This window comes from Abramis brama (assembly GCF_963993115.1).
Source record: "Abramis brama genome assembly, chromosome: 4".
NCBI classification, from domain to species: Eukaryota; Metazoa; Chordata; class Actinopteri; order Cypriniformes; family Leuciscidae; genus Abramis; species Abramis brama.
Genome location: NC_139966.1, coordinates 36,991,217 through 37,011,532, shown reverse-complemented (window position 1 = coordinate 37,011,532; position 20,316 = coordinate 36,991,217). Strand labels below are relative to the sequence as shown.

At 36.8% G+C, this 20,316-nt stretch overlaps 1 protein-coding gene across 1 annotated transcript in view; it reads left to right on the top strand.

The window, feature by feature from the left end:
* Positions 1-20,316, top strand: part of LOC311081015 (copine-8) — a 138,321-nt gene that overhangs the window by 98,451 nt on the left and 19,554 nt on the right. The window contains exons 11-15 of the mRNA XM_084111354.1: positions 736-811; positions 6,424-6,477; positions 6,965-7,026; positions 18,887-18,933; positions 19,625-19,806. Of these exons, the coding sequence (XP_083967480.1) occupies positions 736-811; positions 6,424-6,477; positions 6,965-7,026; positions 18,887-18,933; positions 19,625-19,806 (421 nt within the window). The remainder of the gene's footprint in view (positions 1-735; positions 812-6,423; positions 6,478-6,964; positions 7,027-18,886; positions 18,934-19,624; positions 19,807-20,316) is intronic.

The window sequence follows — 20,316 nt, the reverse complement described above, 5'->3', positions numbered from 1 at the left end:
GGAAACACAAGTATGTGCAAACGAGCACAAAAGCTTTGAAATATACTTTTTCCTCCTATCTTATTTTTCCATAACCATGTCCCCTTAGGGGCTCCATGGTATTCTGATTGTGTCTTTTTCAGTACATAAACTATAACTGCATGTTCTGTAAATATACATATTAGACTCTTATTTAGATACATTATTGGCTGGGATTTGTAAGCACGTTTGTATGTTTTTGTATTTTTTTGGAACCCAAATAAAGCCTGATCAGTCCATCCAACGCTATCTCACGACCAATTCGTCGAGTGAGTACGAGGTGACTAATTCGTACGAATTCGAACGTCCTCACTCATACAAATTCGTACGATTTGTCTAAACCTCAGTGGATGGGTAGGATTAGGGGCAGGGTCATTTGTGTACGAATATGTAATATGTACGATTTAGCAAAAAAACTTATGAATTCGTACAAATTAGCCACCTTGTAAAATACATACGAATTGCCGTGAGATCGGGTTGGTCCATCACATACATTTACATGAATGATCATATTTGATAGGATTTTTTTTTTTTTTATCAGGTGCTTTGTTCTAAAATAATTAATATTTTCATTCATAGCATGATAAAAGGCTGAGTACTGTGAAATTTCAGGAACTTATCAGAGCTAAATTTCGAAAATGTAAAGCTCATTATGAAACAAATGTAATCTTCTCCAATAATGTTTCTGACAAATCTGTGTATGTGTGTGTTTTACAGCCATGACTTCATTGGAGAATTCAGCACAAGCTATAGAGAACTGTCAAGAGGCCAGTCACAATTTAACGTGTATGAGGTAATCTTATACATTTTAATAATTTGCAAAGCTCAATAACACGGTATTTAACTTCACAGTATAACAAATATAACTCTGGTGGCAAGCAAAATGCTATCACTGAATAAGAGACAAACATGTACCAATTGTCTTTTAAAGATTATTTATTCCCTTTCAAGGAAAGGTCAGCAGTTATACAGAGTGGCTGCAGAGTGTGACAGTGAAGGGAGGGCATTCTTCCTCCTTTATAGTCTTGACTCCCAGAATGTTATCTTTCTAGGTTAATGAAAATGTTTTCAACCATGCGTGGAACATTTCTAGACTTGTTCATCATATTCTACCCTTGAGCGTAGGCCCCTCTGTCACGGTCATATAATAGTCACACATGTCTCATTTCCAGCCATGTATGGGCCATTCTACAGAATTTGTGCAAACTGCTGTCCGACAACCAAAAAACACATTTAAGTACTCAAATTTTAGATGTTTACTAATATCCTTCTATTATCTATTAGATCCCACAATAATATTTAAAATATAAGTACGCTTAATAAAATCATCGTTTATTGAGTACTTTCAATTGCGAGGTGGCTGTCCCGAACCCTAACACATAAACTTCAACTTCAACATTTATTTTATTTTTATATCATGAAACTTGATGTGAAAATGTGTCCTACCAAACTACCAAAACATTGTTGTGTTTTAGTCCATTGGCTGAGACTGATTTTAACCACACCCCTACATTTTTGATCAGGAAATATTCTTGTGTGCCTCTCTCTCATAGCCTCTCTTTCATTATAGATGGGTACCATCATTTTGAGGGAAATGTGTACAAAAGTCCGAAAATCTGTGTGTGACTTTAAGGGACGTCACTACCAAACACCTTAATTCCATAAAATTTTGTTTTTATGTGTGTACAACTGTTCAGAACTGTGCTAGGTAACCATGTGCTGGTTATCATCTTTGAACTAGGCTCAAAAGTATCTAAAATTATCACTACCGAAACAGTCACTACCGAAACGTGGTGAAGTTTCGGTTGTGACATCATGATTTTTTTTTGTTTTATTCAATAAAATTTAGTTTTTGTGTGTGTACAACTGTTCAGAACTGTGCTAGGTAACCATGTGCTGGTTATCATCTTTGAACTAGGCTCAAAAGTATCTTAAATTGTCACTACCGAAACAGTCATGACCGAAACATGCCATCATGGTTTTGGTAGTGACAAAAGGTAACACAATCATTTATTTGGGTGAAATAAACAAACATTTTTGTACAATTTTGCAAATCATTAGTATCTTAGTATGTTTTAGTATGCGAGTTACAATTCTGTAATGTGATGTGGTCGCTACCAAAACATTACCGTCACTACAGAAAATGTGCCGTCACGACCGAAACATGGATGTTTTGTCTAAAATAAAGTATACGGAATTATCAACCAAGATGTTATTATAGTGTTTGGTTCAATGTATATTCAAACTAATGAATACTTAACTTTGAAATCAGTATGATTAACTTAATGCCTTTTACAAAGATAGATTGGGTTAAAAATACAACAAATCTTATAAATTACACTTGAAATATTGTTAAAATTGTAATTGTTATTGATTTACCTGTGAATTATTATTATTTTTTAAATATTAAAAAATATATTATAAGATATAAGGTCAAATATAAGCCTTCTTATTAAATTATTTATTATTGTGTTTCGGTAGTGTCAAATTTGGGGAGAGGAAAAATATTCCCAAACTTTCTGAAAATACAATATGATAATTACTAGATTACTAGATACACAACAATTACTAGAAATGTGTACCTTGGATATTATACAATTTGCATACACACAAAATTTGTGGAAAAAGACACCTTTTTTTTCAAGAATGGCCCGTATACAGTGGTCATATACATCCATTCATTCATAAGATCAATAACTGTTCTTTGTTCTATCAAATCATCAGAGAACCATGTGACTCCACATGCAATCCTCGTGCAAATTATCTTATTATAATTACTGCCTTTCTAAGCAGTTCCATTTAAATAGAAAAATGCAAACATTATACATAACACATTACATTTCTTCCACATAACTTACAGTATTCGACTTGTAGGCTGCAACTTCTGAATAAGTGAGAAAATCACAACTTCCAGACAACTTGCGAAAGTAATTTGTTTTCTCTGCTAATTTCCACACATTACAGTTCTCAGTGTGTGGGTACCAGAAAATAACTTTAAGATTTTTATGCATGATGAAAACCTATCTTAAAGGTGTAGCTGGTTCCTTCAAAACAATCAATGTTGACATGAAACATATTTTTCCACTTAAGTAGATGTACAGTAGACCTGCATATGAAAGACATTTGGCTCTGGAACATCAAACCCAAACTAAAGATACATATTTTATTATAGGTGTTGTTTATCATTTTAGCACAGTTCATTTATAATGTTAGTGAAGGAGCTTTGTCATTATAATTTTCCACCTTCTTTATGGGCACAATGACATTTAATAATAATAACAATGCACACAATAATGATGTTTGATATATTTGAAGTGAATTTACAGTTATTTAGAGCAGAATTTTGGACCAGTATTTCACAATGAGTGGGACTAGATAAACCATAGATATTTATATGAGCCATTTTTGCTGCTGTGCCTTTAATGCCTTTAATATATATATATATATATATATATAGTACTGTGCAAAAGTCTTAGTAATACCACCCCCCCAACCCCACCTTCATTTTCCAGCAGGATTTGCACCTGCCCACACTGCCAAAAGAACCAAAACCTGGTTCAATGACCATGGTATTACTGTGTAATTACTGATTTTATGTAATATTCTAATTTTCTGGGATTTTGATTTTGTGGGTTTCATAAGCTGTAAGCCATAATCATCAAAATTATAACAAATAAAGGCTTGACATATCTCACTTTGCATGTAATGAGTCTATATAATATATTAGTTTCACCTGTTAAGTTGAATTCTTTAAATAAATAAACTTTTTGATGATATTCTAATTTTATGACCAGCACCTGTATATATAATTTTTAACTGCTGCATCCTTCAAAATCAATTACATTATGAAAGATTTGCAAAACAATCCAAGCTAAAGTATGCCGCTTAAATGGTCAGACTGAAATTATCAGTGACCTTGTTAAAAATAAACTTCAGATGCTCGTTTCTAACATTGCAAACCTTCAGAAAGATATATAGAGATGTAGGTGCTACACACAGCCAGGAAAATCAGGGTTTGATAGATTTCGTTTACATTTTACATTTATACATTAACATTTTGCTTTCTATAATTTAGAGTTCTTCTGGTGTTTAGTCCATTCACTTGGAGTCATTTTTGCAGCTAGTTTTATTAAATCATCCTTTTGGACTGGGAAGGAAGTTTTGAGTTCTGAAAATGTAGTAGGTTTTCATAAGACTTTTTAAATCTGAAATGAGGAAAATGAGTGAATTTCAGATATGAGGATTTTGGGGTCATAATTCATATTACTTATAAATGTAGTCGTTGTTTAAGTTAAAAGTAAATGCACCATTCAAAAAATAAATAAAAATAAATAGCCAGTGCTGAAATAAGTACTGAAAGTACTGAAATATTTGGTCAATCTCAGATACAGTAGCATCTTTCCCTGAGACTGCTGCCCCTATCAAATCTACATAACAAAATGACAAATCTGAGAGAAAAATTCCATCTTTTGCTAAAGGGATGAAATAAAAAAAAAAAATCAATGTTTTCTCAATTAGCGTGACTCATTTCACATTGTTATTTAAGAGAAACACTCAGCAACGTGAGAATTTAGTCACAGATCTTGAGATGTTAGCAGATGATCTCAACCCACAGGCACTGCATTTGTTCATAACTCATTTAGCATTAGTGAGTGGGAGGAAGAGATCATTTATTTTATATTTTTATATATGTGGCTCAGGCTTTTCCATGTGAATAATCGTCACTATTATCTCAGTCTTTTGTTGAGTTTGGCTGGTCTCACATATTTCTCTAGCCTCTTGTTTCGCTTTATTTTTCCCTTTCTCCTTTTCTTGCATGAACAAATACGCTCATGGTGACACTAATTAAAAAAAAGCTATGCATTTAATAATTATGGTTCTAATTCCACTCTATAACAAGATAAAGGTTTTAAGGTGAAACAAAGTAAACTGCAATTTAAAAAATAAAGGAATCAATGATCAATTTATTCATTTAAGACAAAAAATGTAACAAGATACTTTTAAAAATGAAACATTTGTGAACTCTTTATTTAATGAACGTAGAAATTATAGTTTAAATGTCAGAATAAAATAAAACATTAACTATTTTTAAATGCTATTTTTGAGTTGCATTTGTAGAAAGTGTCGAGCAATTTCTTTTCTTAATCTTAACTTTTTGTGTAATTTATGTTAATATATCATTTTCTTTTACATTTTAACAGAAAATATGAATTTCTACACTGTAAAAAAATTATATGACCAATAAGTTATGACAACATATGTTTTACATTGCTTTTTAACTCATCAAAACAAGTCAACTTTATGTTACACAAGATTCAACTCATTTTTGTAAGTCAGTTTAATGTAATTTAAGTTGAAATTACTTAAACATCCAAGTTGATTGTACTCAATTTAAGGCATTAGCTTTAAAAAAAAAATATTTACAGTGTACATTTTGGGCCCTATTTTAAGGATCTAAGTGCATGGTCTAAAGCGCACGGCGCAAGTGCACTTAGGGCGTGTCCGAATCCACTTTTGCTAGTTTAACGACGGGAAAAATGGTCAGCACGCCCGGCGCATGGTCTAAAAGGGTTGTCCCTATTCTCTTAATGAGTAATGGGTGTGTTTTGGGATTTACGTGCGTTAAACCAATCAGAGTCTCATCTCCCATTTCCTTTAAATGCCAGTTGCGCTCGCACCATGGCAGATTTGCTATTTAAATGACGGAATTTGATAGTGGAAAGACCAACGCCGTCTCCAAAGCACAAACAGATCTGCTCGTGTGCAAGGTAAAAGTGCGGACAAGCCGGATTCCACCTTATCTTTATGTACACAATAATAATCTTTTACATTGTAATCCTTTTATTTTAAATATTTGGCATGTTTGTGTGCTGCTGTGCGTCCCTGTGTGTTTAATAAGCAGAGTGTACGCGCGTTGTGGACCCGCCTATAGGCGCACATTACTAACACGCTCATTAAATAACAAAAAAAAATATATATACTGTATATTGCGACTGACTTTAGACCAGGTTTCAATTGGTCAATGGCACAGTCTATTTCGGTTGCCTCAAAATAGCAACGTGCCAACAATGCGCCAGAACACACCTCGTTTTCAGACCGGCACGCCCATGAGCGCAAATGCATTTGCTATTTAAACAACGTGGCGCAGGACGTGAAAATGATAACTGCGTCGGACTGAAACTAGCAAAAAACACTTGCATTGCATTTGCATTGCGCCGGGTGTAAGATAGGGCCCATAGTTTTAATTTAACTTGGACTGTGTGTAGAAGGGCTGTCATATAAATACAGTCCATGCATCTAAATTATGTAGCGTTTATAGTCTTATACAAATTCCATTATTCCAAATTCCAATATACAAATTATTATTACCTTAAGCGATGACATTCATTAATTTTCTCTCCATAGGTCATAAACCTTAAGAAGAAAGGCAAGAAGAAAAAGTATCTCAACTCTGGAACCGTAAGCAAACATTTTTCATGTTGCTTTCTTGCTAGTGTATGATTTTGTTTTTGATGATTGATTTTTCTGAGTTAGAGAGAAACTACAAGTAACATTGCTGCTGACAAAAATAGGACAAAAAAATATGATACAACATGTGGTAACACTTTTGTTAGTTCATGTTAGTTAATACATTGTTAACTAATAAACCTTATTGTAACGTGTTACCAAAAATGTTATATCACAGCATGTGTAAATTTATTTCAAAATAACGATATATATCACGATATAATTTACACTTTAGATGACACTTTCAACATTTGTCAATCTATTTTATATAACATCTGTGCATTGAATTCTGTCTAGTTTGTAGCTTCACAAGTGTTTTCTTGTGTATGCTTGAGCCAGTCTCTTTATTTAAATCAAAATCGCTCAAAAGAATCAGTCAACCGTTGATATAACGACATGACAGCACACAGAATCATATTTCCCGACTTCATGTTTCCAGGTGACACTGCTCTCGTTTCTCGTTGATATTGAAGTCACCTTCCTGGACTACATCAAAGGCGGGTAAGTGACGTTTCGCTCATTTGCAAACACTTCTCTTCTTTTACAATCCCCAACAGACAACACATCATGGAACGGAAAGTTGACTTGGTGCATTTAAATTCTTACATTACCAGTGGTCAAGCCCAGAACGTAGCCTGCGTCCTCAACAGCAGGTCTCGACTGGTTCTTGAAGTCCTTCTTGGCAATTACACTGGCAATACAGATGACAGACTTCAAGCCGGGCACCATGAGTGATCAAGTCCATTCATGGTAGATGATAGATGAGGTTGGGTTGCTATTCTTAGCGCAGGTGTGTGCGATTAAATGCGAGGGGTAGGCAGGGTTCATCCATGCATGGCAGATCGCACGCCCACACTGAGCGACGCTTTTCATTATGGTGGCTGCGGTCACCTCTGCTCTGACACGACACCACCAGACGTCCATTTTAATGGCTACTCCTTCCTTTTAGTCTGAGATGTTGTGGTGAAAGGTCAGTGCGCTTGAGATGAATTTGTCTGCAGTCTGCATGAGTCTCTTACACTTGCTGTTACTGTACTGGAATGTACAGCTCATCATTTATTGATTTCATCCAATTGCAAAGCAGAAATCATAGAACGAAGAACTCGATCGCTAATGGATAATGATGGCTGAATGGGATAGTTTATCCAACAATGCAAATTGTGTTATTAATTATAATTATGATGTTCCAAAGCCATAAGCTGGTAAAATGTTGGGTCTTTCATGTGTAGTAACCGAACCCAATGCACTTTTTTTTATTCCTCACACGCAAGCTTCATTAGAGGTGAAGATAATCAGGGAATAATGACATCAGTGTCAATGACAAAAAAAAAGCTAAACTTTTTAAAAGGAGCCAAACCCCTTTTGCCAAGTGATTAGAAATGTACTCTTTGTATCCATGTTGGTTTTATGAGGTTTTGAAAAATGTCTGACAAACATTTTTCAAATATTAATATGCAAAAGAGCAGTTTTGTTTAACCATTTTTTTTTTTAAGAAATAACAATAAATTACTATGCCAAAAGGCTTAATAAGGTTGACTTTTAAGTCATTTCATTCTTTCAGTATTTTGACATTGGTTCTTTCACCCTGACATTTTACTTCATGTCCCCCAAAAATATCAAATTACTATTAAAAAATGTGCATCAAAGAAGAGGTGTATTGAAGTCACGCTATGTCTGAATTACATTTTTAATAAATAAATAGATAGGACAAAAAATAAGTGTCTTGCGGTTGACTCCTACATTTCAAACAAATGAGTAATATTATAATAAATAAAATCCTGTGAGCCAATAAACAATAAACAATAAAATCCTGTGAGCTTTTTGGCCTATATTTCTGATATATTTTTGAAGACTTCGTAAATGAACTATGTAACGATGTTGAAGGCTCAGGGAAGAACGAGGCAGGAACTGGCAAAATTTCAACATAACTTTAATAAAAAATATAAACATAAAAAACAAAGCAAAAGTAAAGCTTACGGATGACTGCCGCATAAACTAAGGGTATGTTTACGCGACAACTATATGCTTAAAACGGAGAAGTTTTCTGCGTACAGATGACACCATTACCAAATCGATCCCCATTCACACGGATCCGCGAAAACGGCTAAAAACGCTGTATTCTGCTGCCAGGCCATTAGATGGCGACGAAACACTATAGACTGAACACGTAATACGCATGTGCGTTACGACATCGTCTACAGAGATTAGCGTTTTTATTGACCATTTTCAAAAACCTGGACTTTGAAACACGTTTTCAAAAGTTTGCGTTTTCACCCAAAACACCGTTGTCGTGTAAATGAACGGCCAAAACGCATAAAACGTTTTACATTTTTAGTTGAAAATGGTGTCATGTTATCAGCCCCTAAAACAAAACAATGACATAAAGTCCAGGTCTGGTCCTCCCTCATCTTCCACTGTCGTCACCCCTCTTTTTATCCTTCCGGAGCTCTTCCGTGGGACTCGAGACCAGTGTGGCGCGCCACAAACTACTTTTATCATTCTTTTAATAGTGCTTCTAGAGTTTTTCTGTCATGGTCACAACTGTGTAAAGATTCTTCAAAAATATCTCATTTTGTGTTTCATTCCCAGAAACAACCACATGTAAACCACATGTTTTGGCTAAACTATTCCTTTAAGCGAGTAAATAGACAGACATGCACATGCAAGTTCACATACAGTAGGTGCATTTATATATTTAATCTTATTTTCAAAAGACAACTCCCAAAGCGATGTTTCTTGGCGGTAATGGCTGCTGTTTTTCGGTGCATGTCATTGTGTGAACGGCTAGAGTGGAAAGTTGTGTAGGGCTGTAAATGGATTTTGTCGAGAACTCTCTCACATTACGTAATGGCAGCCACGTTTTCCGTTCCCCTATTTATGCACATTTTTCCTCTGCCGTGATAAAAGCTTCTCTGCACCTGTTGGCTGTTGCAGTTTGAAACACTGTTAGTGTAATTCTGCATGACAGTATTTATGCTGTAGCCCACAGCAAAATACTCTAAGTATTTTTCAGTAAACACACTTACTGAAAAAGTTGGTACATTTACCTTGCTTGCTCAATACCAAGTTGAGATTTAAAGGTAGTTAGAAAAGTTTTACAAGAGTTATATTATATTTTTTAAATATTTTTCCAGCTCTCTGATCTAGTTGTGAGAAATGCATTTGAAACCTTTGTAAAGACACTCATATACACTGTGCACACCTATGACCGTACTGTATATCAACTGAATTCTATATAATAATGCCCCAAGTTGCTTGGCAACTGCAAACTGCCTGTAAAAACAGTAATGCGCTATAATTATTTGGCATTGTGTCATGCCCAACAACCTGCTTATGTGATATTGTTTATCATATCTATATCAATTTTTAAATTTATAACATTTTTCCGCAACCCTGCAGAGGATAAAGCGGTTTGGAGAATTTTTTTTTTTTTTTTTTTAAACATAATCATCGAAGCTCTTTTTTTATTAAACTGGATATAACATTTAAAATGAATTAATAATGTAATAATAATTTTTACATTTAAATTCAATTACTCAAGATGGCTTAGTTAAATATTTATTTCATTTATTTATGTAGACTTTTTATATCCACTGTATTTTAATTGGCCATTATTTGACCTGCTATTAGGCTGACTGAATGCTTTACTGTGATAAACAGCTAGGGCCCTATTTTAACGATCTAAGCGCATGGTCTAAAGCGCACGGCGCACTTTGGGCGTGTCCGTATCCACTTTTGCTAGTTTAACGACGGGAAAAATGGTCGGCGCACATGGTCTAAAAGAGTTGTCCCTATTCTCTTAATGAGTAATGGGTGTGTTTTGGGTGTAACGTGCAATAAACCAATCAGAGTCTCATCTCCCATTCCTTTTAAAAGCCAGTTGTGCTCGCGCCATGGCGGATTAGCTATTTAGATGGTGGAATTTGCAAGCGGAAAAACTGAACGCTTCTCTAGCAAGGAAATGGATCTGCTCGTGAGCGAGGTTAAAGCGTGCGAACAGACCATCTACGGGACAAAGTATACATGCGTTGTGAACTCGCCTATAGGTGCACCTTACTAATGAGCTCTTTAAATAAATAAAGAAAAAATTGCATTGCTATTTTGAGGCAACTGAAATAGACTGTCTATTTCAGTTGCCTCAAAACAGCAATGTGCCAACAATGTGCCTGAACACACCTCGTTTTCAGACCAGCACGCACATGGGTGCACAAATGGGCACAAATGAATTTGCTATTTAAACAACGTGGCACAGGACATGAAAATGAAAACTGCGTCAGGCTGAAACTAGCAAAAAACTCTGGCGCCGCATTGTGCCGGCCCCTAGTGTTTCTCCCTTATCTTCTCACTCTTTTCTCCTCTTATCTCTCTCATCGCCATCTCTCTGTCATCTGTTCATTTGTGGCGTCCCTGAGCAGTGATTGACACTAGTCTAGAGTGTACCTCATTAGCTGCAGGAGATGAAGAGCACAGCGCACTAGAGAGACAGCCACTGTGATGAAGAACAATCCAATCAGTTAATTGGTATTAGGGAGCCCTCAAGGAGAAGAACTCTGCAAGCATCTGCAGTCCTAAATTACAACTCGGTGTGTGGAGTTATCTCAAAGGACAGCTGTTGTCAGCCACGTTAGTGTGTTTGGTTGACGATTTTGCTCCCTGGATTGAGCCATGCTAACAGCTGTCTTTTTACATCAGAGGGAAAAGCTCGACGGATTTACGATTCATGAATTATTTTACGCTGTTGCATGTCAACTTGGCCGTTATTTACTTTAATCTAATGAATTGGGATTTCAATTGGCAGAATTGATTCGATGTTACTGTCATCAGTATTCCATCTGTTAGCTTAACAACTAATTAGCTCTCACATGCTACAAAATAAGACTAACCTAACCAGAATATATGATGGGAATATAGAGCAAAGAGAATGTCAACCCATTTCACTTCCATATTTGTGAGCGAATCTAGCCTGACGTCATCATACTCATATTCTAGTCAGAATATGAGTCTGATACTGCTCCATTGGGCTGTGATTATGGGGCATATTTCAACCGAACCAGGAAAGAAAATGCCTCTGCACTCAATTGGATAGACCTACAACCAATCAGAGCAACGGAGTAAGTGACGTATGTTCTTCATTCATCTTTCCGATCGACAAATGCCTTAATCGCGGTTCTCTGTCGCTGTCGATATCTTCTATAATATTAGACGCGATGGCGGAATCTACACATGATGTTTCATAAACAAAGTTCGGGAGGAGTACGTTCAAATAATCAATCCAATCAACTTGTCATCAAACAATTACCATGTCTACCCTATCAGCATGAGAGAAAGCATATATTCACTCTGTCAACTCACCTAACATTCCTTGACAGTTTTCAGCATCCCTCCACTAACTCTTGGCTTGTTCTTCCACAGCCAAGAATACGGGGGGAGTACTTTGGGTTCGGGCCGAATACCGAGCCCGGAGCCCTCTCCTCAGACAGCACGCCAAATACGCATTTATTCTATCTGATTTATTTGTAAGTGTGAACTCGTGAAATCTCAATTCTCCAGCGGCAGTCATCTTTGTTGTAAACGAATTCAGCCCCTCTCAACCCAAGCGCTCTTTGGTGACTTGGATGATTACGTTACTGTTGATCATTTGTCCATCATCGTATAAAGCCCGCCCTGACAATTTGATTCCGAACAGCTCTGGTTCGAGCATAATTGCACCACAACGGATCAAGTCCAGACCGAACTTCCTGACCTCAAATGTTGTGGGCGGGGCTAAGTTTGACTGGCATCCAGGCTGGAGCGAATCAGGATATTCAGTGAGAAAAAAATGAAGTTGGACTTGATTTTATCCATTTGAGGGGCTTTCGCACCGGGTAGTTCAAGGAACTTAGTTATAGGAACTAGCCACCAGGGTCTTTCCCTGAGAACTAATGGTTGCCTTAGGAACATTTTCCTGATTGCATTCGCATCGCCAGTAGGAACTCCTAAGTGACATAAACCGCACTTGTTGTTGTGACTTTTATTTTGACGGTGCGGCAGACTTTTATTTTGACGGCGCTGAGAATGCCTAAGCCTGAGCACCCAGTCTCCGTGTTCATTAGTTTACTGTCTGTCTAACAATCCTGTCTAATACGTTATTAGATAGAACTGTTATACATAGAAAGACTATATATAAAAGGCATTAGCGTATGCCGTGTGGTTGATGTCCAATGTTGCTAGCTGAGCAGAAATACATAATCATCTATCACTGTTTTCCATGTTCGTAGAGTTAGTTTCAGGAGTAAATATATAGGCTTTAATCTGTGTGTTTACACAGCTTTTTTTTAAATGGCGGGTGCTGGTGTTTCATGTGCGTTTGGCCAATCAGCGAACACTAAAGTCACTGGTAGTTCCTATCGTGCTGGTTTAGACCCTACTGTGAAGTAGGAGCTAAGTTAGTTCCTCCAAAAGGAGTTCCTAGAACTAAAATCATTCCTAGTTCCTGCGGTGAGAACACGACAAAATCCGGGTACTTCCGCCAATAGTTCTAGGAACTATGAAAAGTTTCCTCCTGTGCGAAAGCCCCTTTGGAATTGATTGGATCATGAAAAGTGGACGTTCTTTACGAGAATGGAGCCAAATGTCAGCTAAAACAATGCGTAAATAGCTATTTTGGTATTGGTTAACGCTATACAAAGGAACGAGGGCCTAGGTGACATCAGCGGAATAGGAATGTTGTTTTAGAAGTAGGTGTTATAATTTGGAAAAAGAGTACAAACACAAATACTATTAGAACAATGTCCAAACATAATTCGTTTACAATAAGGCCAGAATTGTGTATTAAGAAAGAAACTTACATTTTTCAATTTTGATTTCATGCTGACTTAAGAGGTGGTTAAAACATCCTGAATCTGTGAGAAATCGTCCAATTATGACATCATCATCATCATCATCATCATTTTTTTTTTTTTTTTTTGCTAACTCCTGTGCAGCAGTTGGTTTAGGTCAGAGTTAAGAAAGATGTAACACTCATGAGCTCATTATGAAAGAAAATAAATTCAGACACATATATGTGGACATATCTAGCATATGTGACTTTTCAGATGTATATTGTAGTTAGGTAATGCAGTATTGACTAAATTGCTTCATCTCCTGAAGTCTTGTCTCCAGATGGACAGTGTCCCCTCACCTCTAGTCAACAACATCTGTCGTCTCCCGTGCTTATGTCACAAGACATTTCTCCAGCCACCGGCTCATGCATACAGAGCACCTCATCAGCTTTCATGAGACCTTGGAAAAAGAACAAAAACTCAACTTTTATTAATCATTCTTTCAGACCAAAAGAAAGCTGTCCCAATGTGATGGCTTTTGTCTACTTTAATCCATCTTTGTCTGGGCTCAACAACAAGAATGTTTTTTGCAGGCATGGTCAGGCCAGTAATTCATAATTTATATCTCTTAACCTTTTTTTTTTCTGGCCCTACCACAAAACAAAAAAAACAAAAACATTTTCTACACCACAGGAAAAAAAGGTTTTGCAACATAATTTATTAGGTTTCAATTTTTTACAATTGTTTCTACAAAATTATGCCTTTTTGAGATAATGTAATTAAGACATCACAACAAGAAGACACAACTAGACAGTTAAATTTTTTAAACAATGTATAAAGGACGAATGTTATTGAGGACAAATGAAAACTATAAACTGATTACCAATTACAAATAATCAAAATTAAGGAACACCTGGAATATGTCTTAATAAATTGGTGAGGTTCTTGGACAGTTTTTCAAATTCAAGCACACCATGGACAGGGCAACATCATGTCAATAGTTTATTGTTTTATCCAATTTATTAAGATTAAATGTTGAGTATATGATAGGGACATGAAAATGTACTGCACTGTAGGAATAATCCAGCTGTTATATCACTGTACTGTTTTTCACTTTTGACGATTCCTTATGTTTATATCATGGAAACATTTTAATAATGCAGTATATGAAGTGGCTGATATCCATAAGACTTCATTTCCTTTTACTCACACCCATACTGTTCATCTTTACCCACATTCCTAGAAGCAGGTGTCTTTGGGATTTAGTCAAATAATGAAACCTGATATTCTTGTGGATTTTCTCTGAACATCTGAGTCCCATCTGTGGCAGAGGCAGCCCTCATCTTCCAACTCTCATTTTCTCAGACACTGAGTTTCGCACCTGCATTCACAGTAACCGCCCCCATTACAAACACACTAAGATAGCAGGTATGCTGCTGCCACAAATCTCTTAGTAATAACTAAGAGCTTTGTGGCAGCATATTGTACTGTAAGTCATCCCCTATTGGGTGGAATATATGTGGTATTATGGGAGCTCATGGGCATGATCTTTTCCCCTTTGACCTCCTAATGAATGCCTTTCTCTCTTCTGACTTTTGATTTCACTATGAATTGGTGGTCAGGTACCACTGACATAGATACAGATTGGTTTTCAGCTCTCTTCGGGAAGCAAATTGGGACATGAAATCCCAGGGGGTTACAGCAGAATGAAATATGAGGTTTTGAATGAGTAAGCCTGGTGTTATGATGTGATGTATTCTGTGAATGACTTCCTCATTGATATGGCTAGTGCACCATGATCAACTCTGGCTATCTGAGAGAAAACAAACATTTGCAGAACTGTTCATACAAGTATTTTTGGTAGGTTTTGATGTTTGATTTTGGAGCACTCTATTGAGAAACTTTTGGTCTGTATCCATAGTCTAGACTGACAGGACTGTGTCAGGAGTCCCAAGAGAATGTGTTACAACGATTAAGACTTCTCATTCTGTAACTGTTTAAATAGTAATGAATACATATCACTTAAACATTAAAAGCCTGTCACACAGGCTTCATTTGATTTGCCCTTTTTATCAAGTACCTAACCAGGGGTGTTTAAATCTGCTCTGTGAGATCTGCAGATGATTTTCCTTCAGAACCCTGCTCTGACACACCTGTCTGTAATTTGTAATGAACCCTAAAACCTTGATTATCTGGTTCATGTGTGTTTGATTAGAGTTCTAAACTCTGCAGGAAGCTAGATCTCCAAGTGCAGGAATGAGCTGGTGTCCCACAGGGCTCAGTGTTGGACCCCTTTTTTGTTTGTTCCTGCATCACATCACTCTTCTTCACTCTTCTCATTGCTTTGCTGATCACATAGAGGTGTACATTTTATCACACTTTTTTGTCTACATTTGTTTTCTCAAAGAACATTGCATCCTCTGACATATAGACTTTGAGGATTATTCGTCAATCTCAGTCTTGACAAAACTCCTTCCAGCCACAACATGTCACCCACAGGTGTGTTAAACTGTAGAAGCCACCCGTGGACAACATTGCAGCAACTGTCTTGTTCAAGTCATTAATCATAATATCAGACCCTTCCCTGGACCCCAACTGTGCTCAGCTCCTTGTTTAAGTTCTAGTAATTTCATAACTAGACTAACGGCAGATGTCCCCTCCAGTGCACCAAGAATGTAGCTGTTCAGTTTGTGTAAAACCTCTGGAAATACGGTCATGTTCACCTCTGCTCAAGAGCTGTCAGTTTCTGCCAGAATCAATCAAGATTCTTGCCTGCAATGGAACTCTCAATTGTGTCACATCGCCAACATTTATCTGTTATCTTCCTAAAATAATTGCCTAAGACATTTTTTGCTCATGCTTCTTTTCAAATCTGATGAATGAATGAATGTTCTAAAACATTTTCTAAGACCATGTCATGTGAGTTTTTAGAGAAGGCTGAGAAGATAATAATAATATATTTTATTTCCCTTTAAACACCCACTTGCACTCTATTGTCTAAGGTCTGGCGAGGCGAACTGCCCCATTCATGTTTCTATTGTTCTCATTCGACAAACCTTTCACACTTCTGATCTAATCTTCATTATTCTTTTGTTTATATTCAGACATTATTAGCCTTTATTTTGGCATTGCATGGCTTGCCCATCTACATCACTTTGATCCCTTCCATACAGTCAGAGGGTTCTGTGTGATATTTGGAGAATCTCCACATATGAAACATAGATGAACCTAAGAATTTCACCTGCAGATGGTAGTGATGCTTTCACTCTTATGTCTCTAATATAGATTCTTTCCTCTCTGCATTCACAAGTTGAGTCGTGGCTAGTAATATCCATTAGCATCTGTACTAGTTTGGGGCCTTTTGAGGCTGTATTAGTAACATGAACAGTCTTCTTTGAAAATGACTGGCAGGATGAATGTATGAATTAATGAAGCCAACCAATCAACATCCCATGAGAAACAGGAATCATTAATGAATATGAACATTTTATGCAACAATTAATATGTCTGTATGACACACTGGGTGTGTTTTGTGTCACAAACATGTTTTCTGAGAGCTGTGAGCATTATCCTAACAGATGGTATGACTGGCTCAGTCTCAACTGAATGTGAGTAATGGTGGGATATCTTTACTCAGCTGCCTCATGCTCATCTCATCTGTGAAATCACTAGGGTATCACTGTCCAATTTCTTTCTTAGGCAGCTACCTTTTAAGGCAGCTTCCTAACCAGTTATGTACCCTCATGAGTGACTGATTTGAAACACGATACATAGACAGCAATGCTTAAAAGGAATAGTTCATACAAAATGATAATTGATGGTGCACATAATTGTTTTGTACCCCATTGAATATGTTGTTGAATATTGTGGTGACTATATACTGTGTATATATATATATATATATATATATATATATATATATATAAAAGATAAAAATGTGCCTAAAATACCTTCAAATGCTGTTTGGTTCTTCTCAAGAGACATTTGAGTGGGAGTTTGAGGGGCATTTACATTTATGCATTTATTTTTGGCAGACGCTTTTATCCAAAGCGACTTACATTGCTTTTCAAGGTATAAATTTACATTCTTATCAACTCTTGCTTTCCCTGGGAATCAAACCCATGACCTGAGCGTTGCAAGCGCCAACGCTCTACTGTTTGAGCTACAGGAAAGCTTCATTTTGTTCTGTAATACATACTTTTCTTTTCTTGTTATATGAAAGTCATATTATATCTGTCCAAGAAACATGTTACTACAGCTTCTACAGGCAAACTAGTTCCAGCCTGGGGACTTCGTGTTTACTTGACCATTTTTGTTGATATGTAAGAAAGTAATGTTGTTTGTGGTTAGTTTTAGGCATACTGGGATGCTTAATTATCAGGGGGATAAGACGATACACACTTTTGCACATACATTTTGTTTATTTCTAGTTTCGGTGATGTTTGTGTGTGTGTGTGTGTGTGCAGCTGTAACCTCAGTAATGAGAGTAGTCTAATGAGAGGAGACAGATCTGTACTTACACCATTAGTTTGCTTGTCTCAATGTCCCAGCAAACATACACCCATCCCCGATCAATGTATCCTGCATATCTATTCTCCCGATGCAATGTTAAAAGAACAAACAAGAGAAAACATACATGTGTAACGGACGTAGGTCAGTAAGTGCTGTGTGTTTAAACCTCACTCCCCTGGCCTCAAGAGGCGTGCTAGCGACTGACGCTTGTGGCTGCGGTCTTTAGTGTCCTTGTTAGCGCTCCCACCTCCCTGATGTCTGTTCGAGTTGAGTAGGACCAGTTACATTTGGTGCCGTGACCCGGATGGGAGTGAGGTTTAGGGGGTGAGTTTAACTGACGTAGGCCAGTAAGAGCTGTGTGTGTAAACCTCACTCCACTGGCCTCAAGAGGCGCGCTAGTGACTGACGATAGAGGTTGTAGTTAGCACCTTGTTAGCGCGCCCACCTCCCACGCCGGAGACAGTGGTTCAGATCCCGCTTGGAGCGGGTCAAGTAGGACCGGTTACACATGCATATAACAACCACTAATTTCTGATGCCTTAATATCTTTGAAAAACCATACATCTCAGACTCAGTAGACACCCACCCACCCACCCCCCCCCCTCCCCCAAACCCCAGTCCTAAAGAAATGTATTTAAATTGATACTGAAAAGTGAGAAATGTGCTTTACGTCCATATTAATATGTGTGCGATTTGTATGTGTTATGCATGCTTCACATTCATTGCATTATATTGCTTTGGAATATAAGTTGGAATATAAGTTGCAGATAATAAAAATCTGGAAAATATGGTACACAATGCACAAATGTCTTGTACATCAGAGCATGACCTTTTACATAATTTTTATGGTTCACATTGACATATTTAAACACAATCTTTTACATTTGCATTTAAGAGTCTATCTCAATGACAGCTCAATTAATCCTCATTATAAGCTCCTAAAGAGGCTGTATTTATAACCATATCCACTTAATGAATTTACGTAATGTTCACAAGATTGAAGCATGACTAAAATAACCATTACCTTTCTTTGTCTCTTTGTTGTGCAGGACTCAGATTAATTTCACAGTGGCGATTGATTTCACAGCTTCTAACGGTGAGTGCCGTCTCCATCAGAAGGCTGTTTGAAATTATTGAAATGTATGCAGATGAGGCATGAAAAAGAGCCAGTAATAGCTGTCCTCTATCATAATGATTGAGATTTAATGCGATAAGAGCTCTGATCTGTGTGATTATATAGAACGGCCTGCCTTTTAAATTAATTTGCAGATTCAAAGGGAATACCACAAAACCATCTGAATTACAGGGCCATCCTTGGCAAATCTATTTTTATACATCACTAGCTTTTTTTTGCCTCTGGATTCATAATATCAGCCTCTCAAAGTTCAATGTATATACACACACACAGTACATTAAACATTTCATATTCAAAACATTTCATGGTTTTATAATGTTTTTGAATAAACCTTATGATTAGTTAAATAACTGTAAACATTGTTAAATTACATCATATATACACATTTTTATGCTTTTAGAGAGTATTATGCATTAATTATTCGGGTTATACTGTATTATACTCTTCAATAATTTAGCTATGAATATGTATATGTTTTTATTGTGGTTAATCGTGGTTATCACATATTGTAAAAAAATAAACGACAATTGAAAATTAGAATATGAATTGTTTTATAGCATTATAGGCTTTATATGATGTGTTTTGCCAAGCTTTCCCAGTCAAGTACTTAAGTTGAACTAAAAGTACACATTTTCTTTCACACGGTTCCCAGGCAACCCAGCCCAGCCCACTTCCCTTCATTACATGAGTCCCTATCAGCTCAACGCCTACGCCATGGCACTTAAAGCTGTGGGGGAGATCATACAGGACTATGACAGCGACAAGATGTTCCCTGCACTGGGCTTCGGAGCCAAACTGCCTCCTGATGGGAGAATATCCCATGAGTTTGCCTTGGTAAGCAACTCTTAAAACACCTGTCCTGGAGCGATAGCTTTACGCACTAAAATGCAGGTTTGATATGCAGACACAAGTTTTTGATATCAATGTTTCTGAATGTTCTCTCACTATGCGTTGTCTACAGACAGAAGTTTTCACAAAGCTTTCAATTTCAGAACAGGGTTTTAGACATATACACTTGACAGATCCCTTCTTGCCTCTACTCCAATCCAAAACATCTCAGTATATCTCTCGTACTTTCTTTTTACTCCATCCTAGAAATAAAACTCTCATGGAACGACACGAGTTATATGTTACATGATACCATTAGTTATTTTTGTTTTAGAGAGAGTGAACTGAATGCTTTTGTGCAGTCAGAAAGTTATAGAACAATTGATGAATGGTGAAACTGGCACAAAAAAAAAAAATCTGTAGACTTACATTGAAAGATGAACCTGAGTCATATCTAGAGACCAGAATATTATAGAGAATAGGAGGTAGTTTTGACTTGGGAATCAATCAACAATC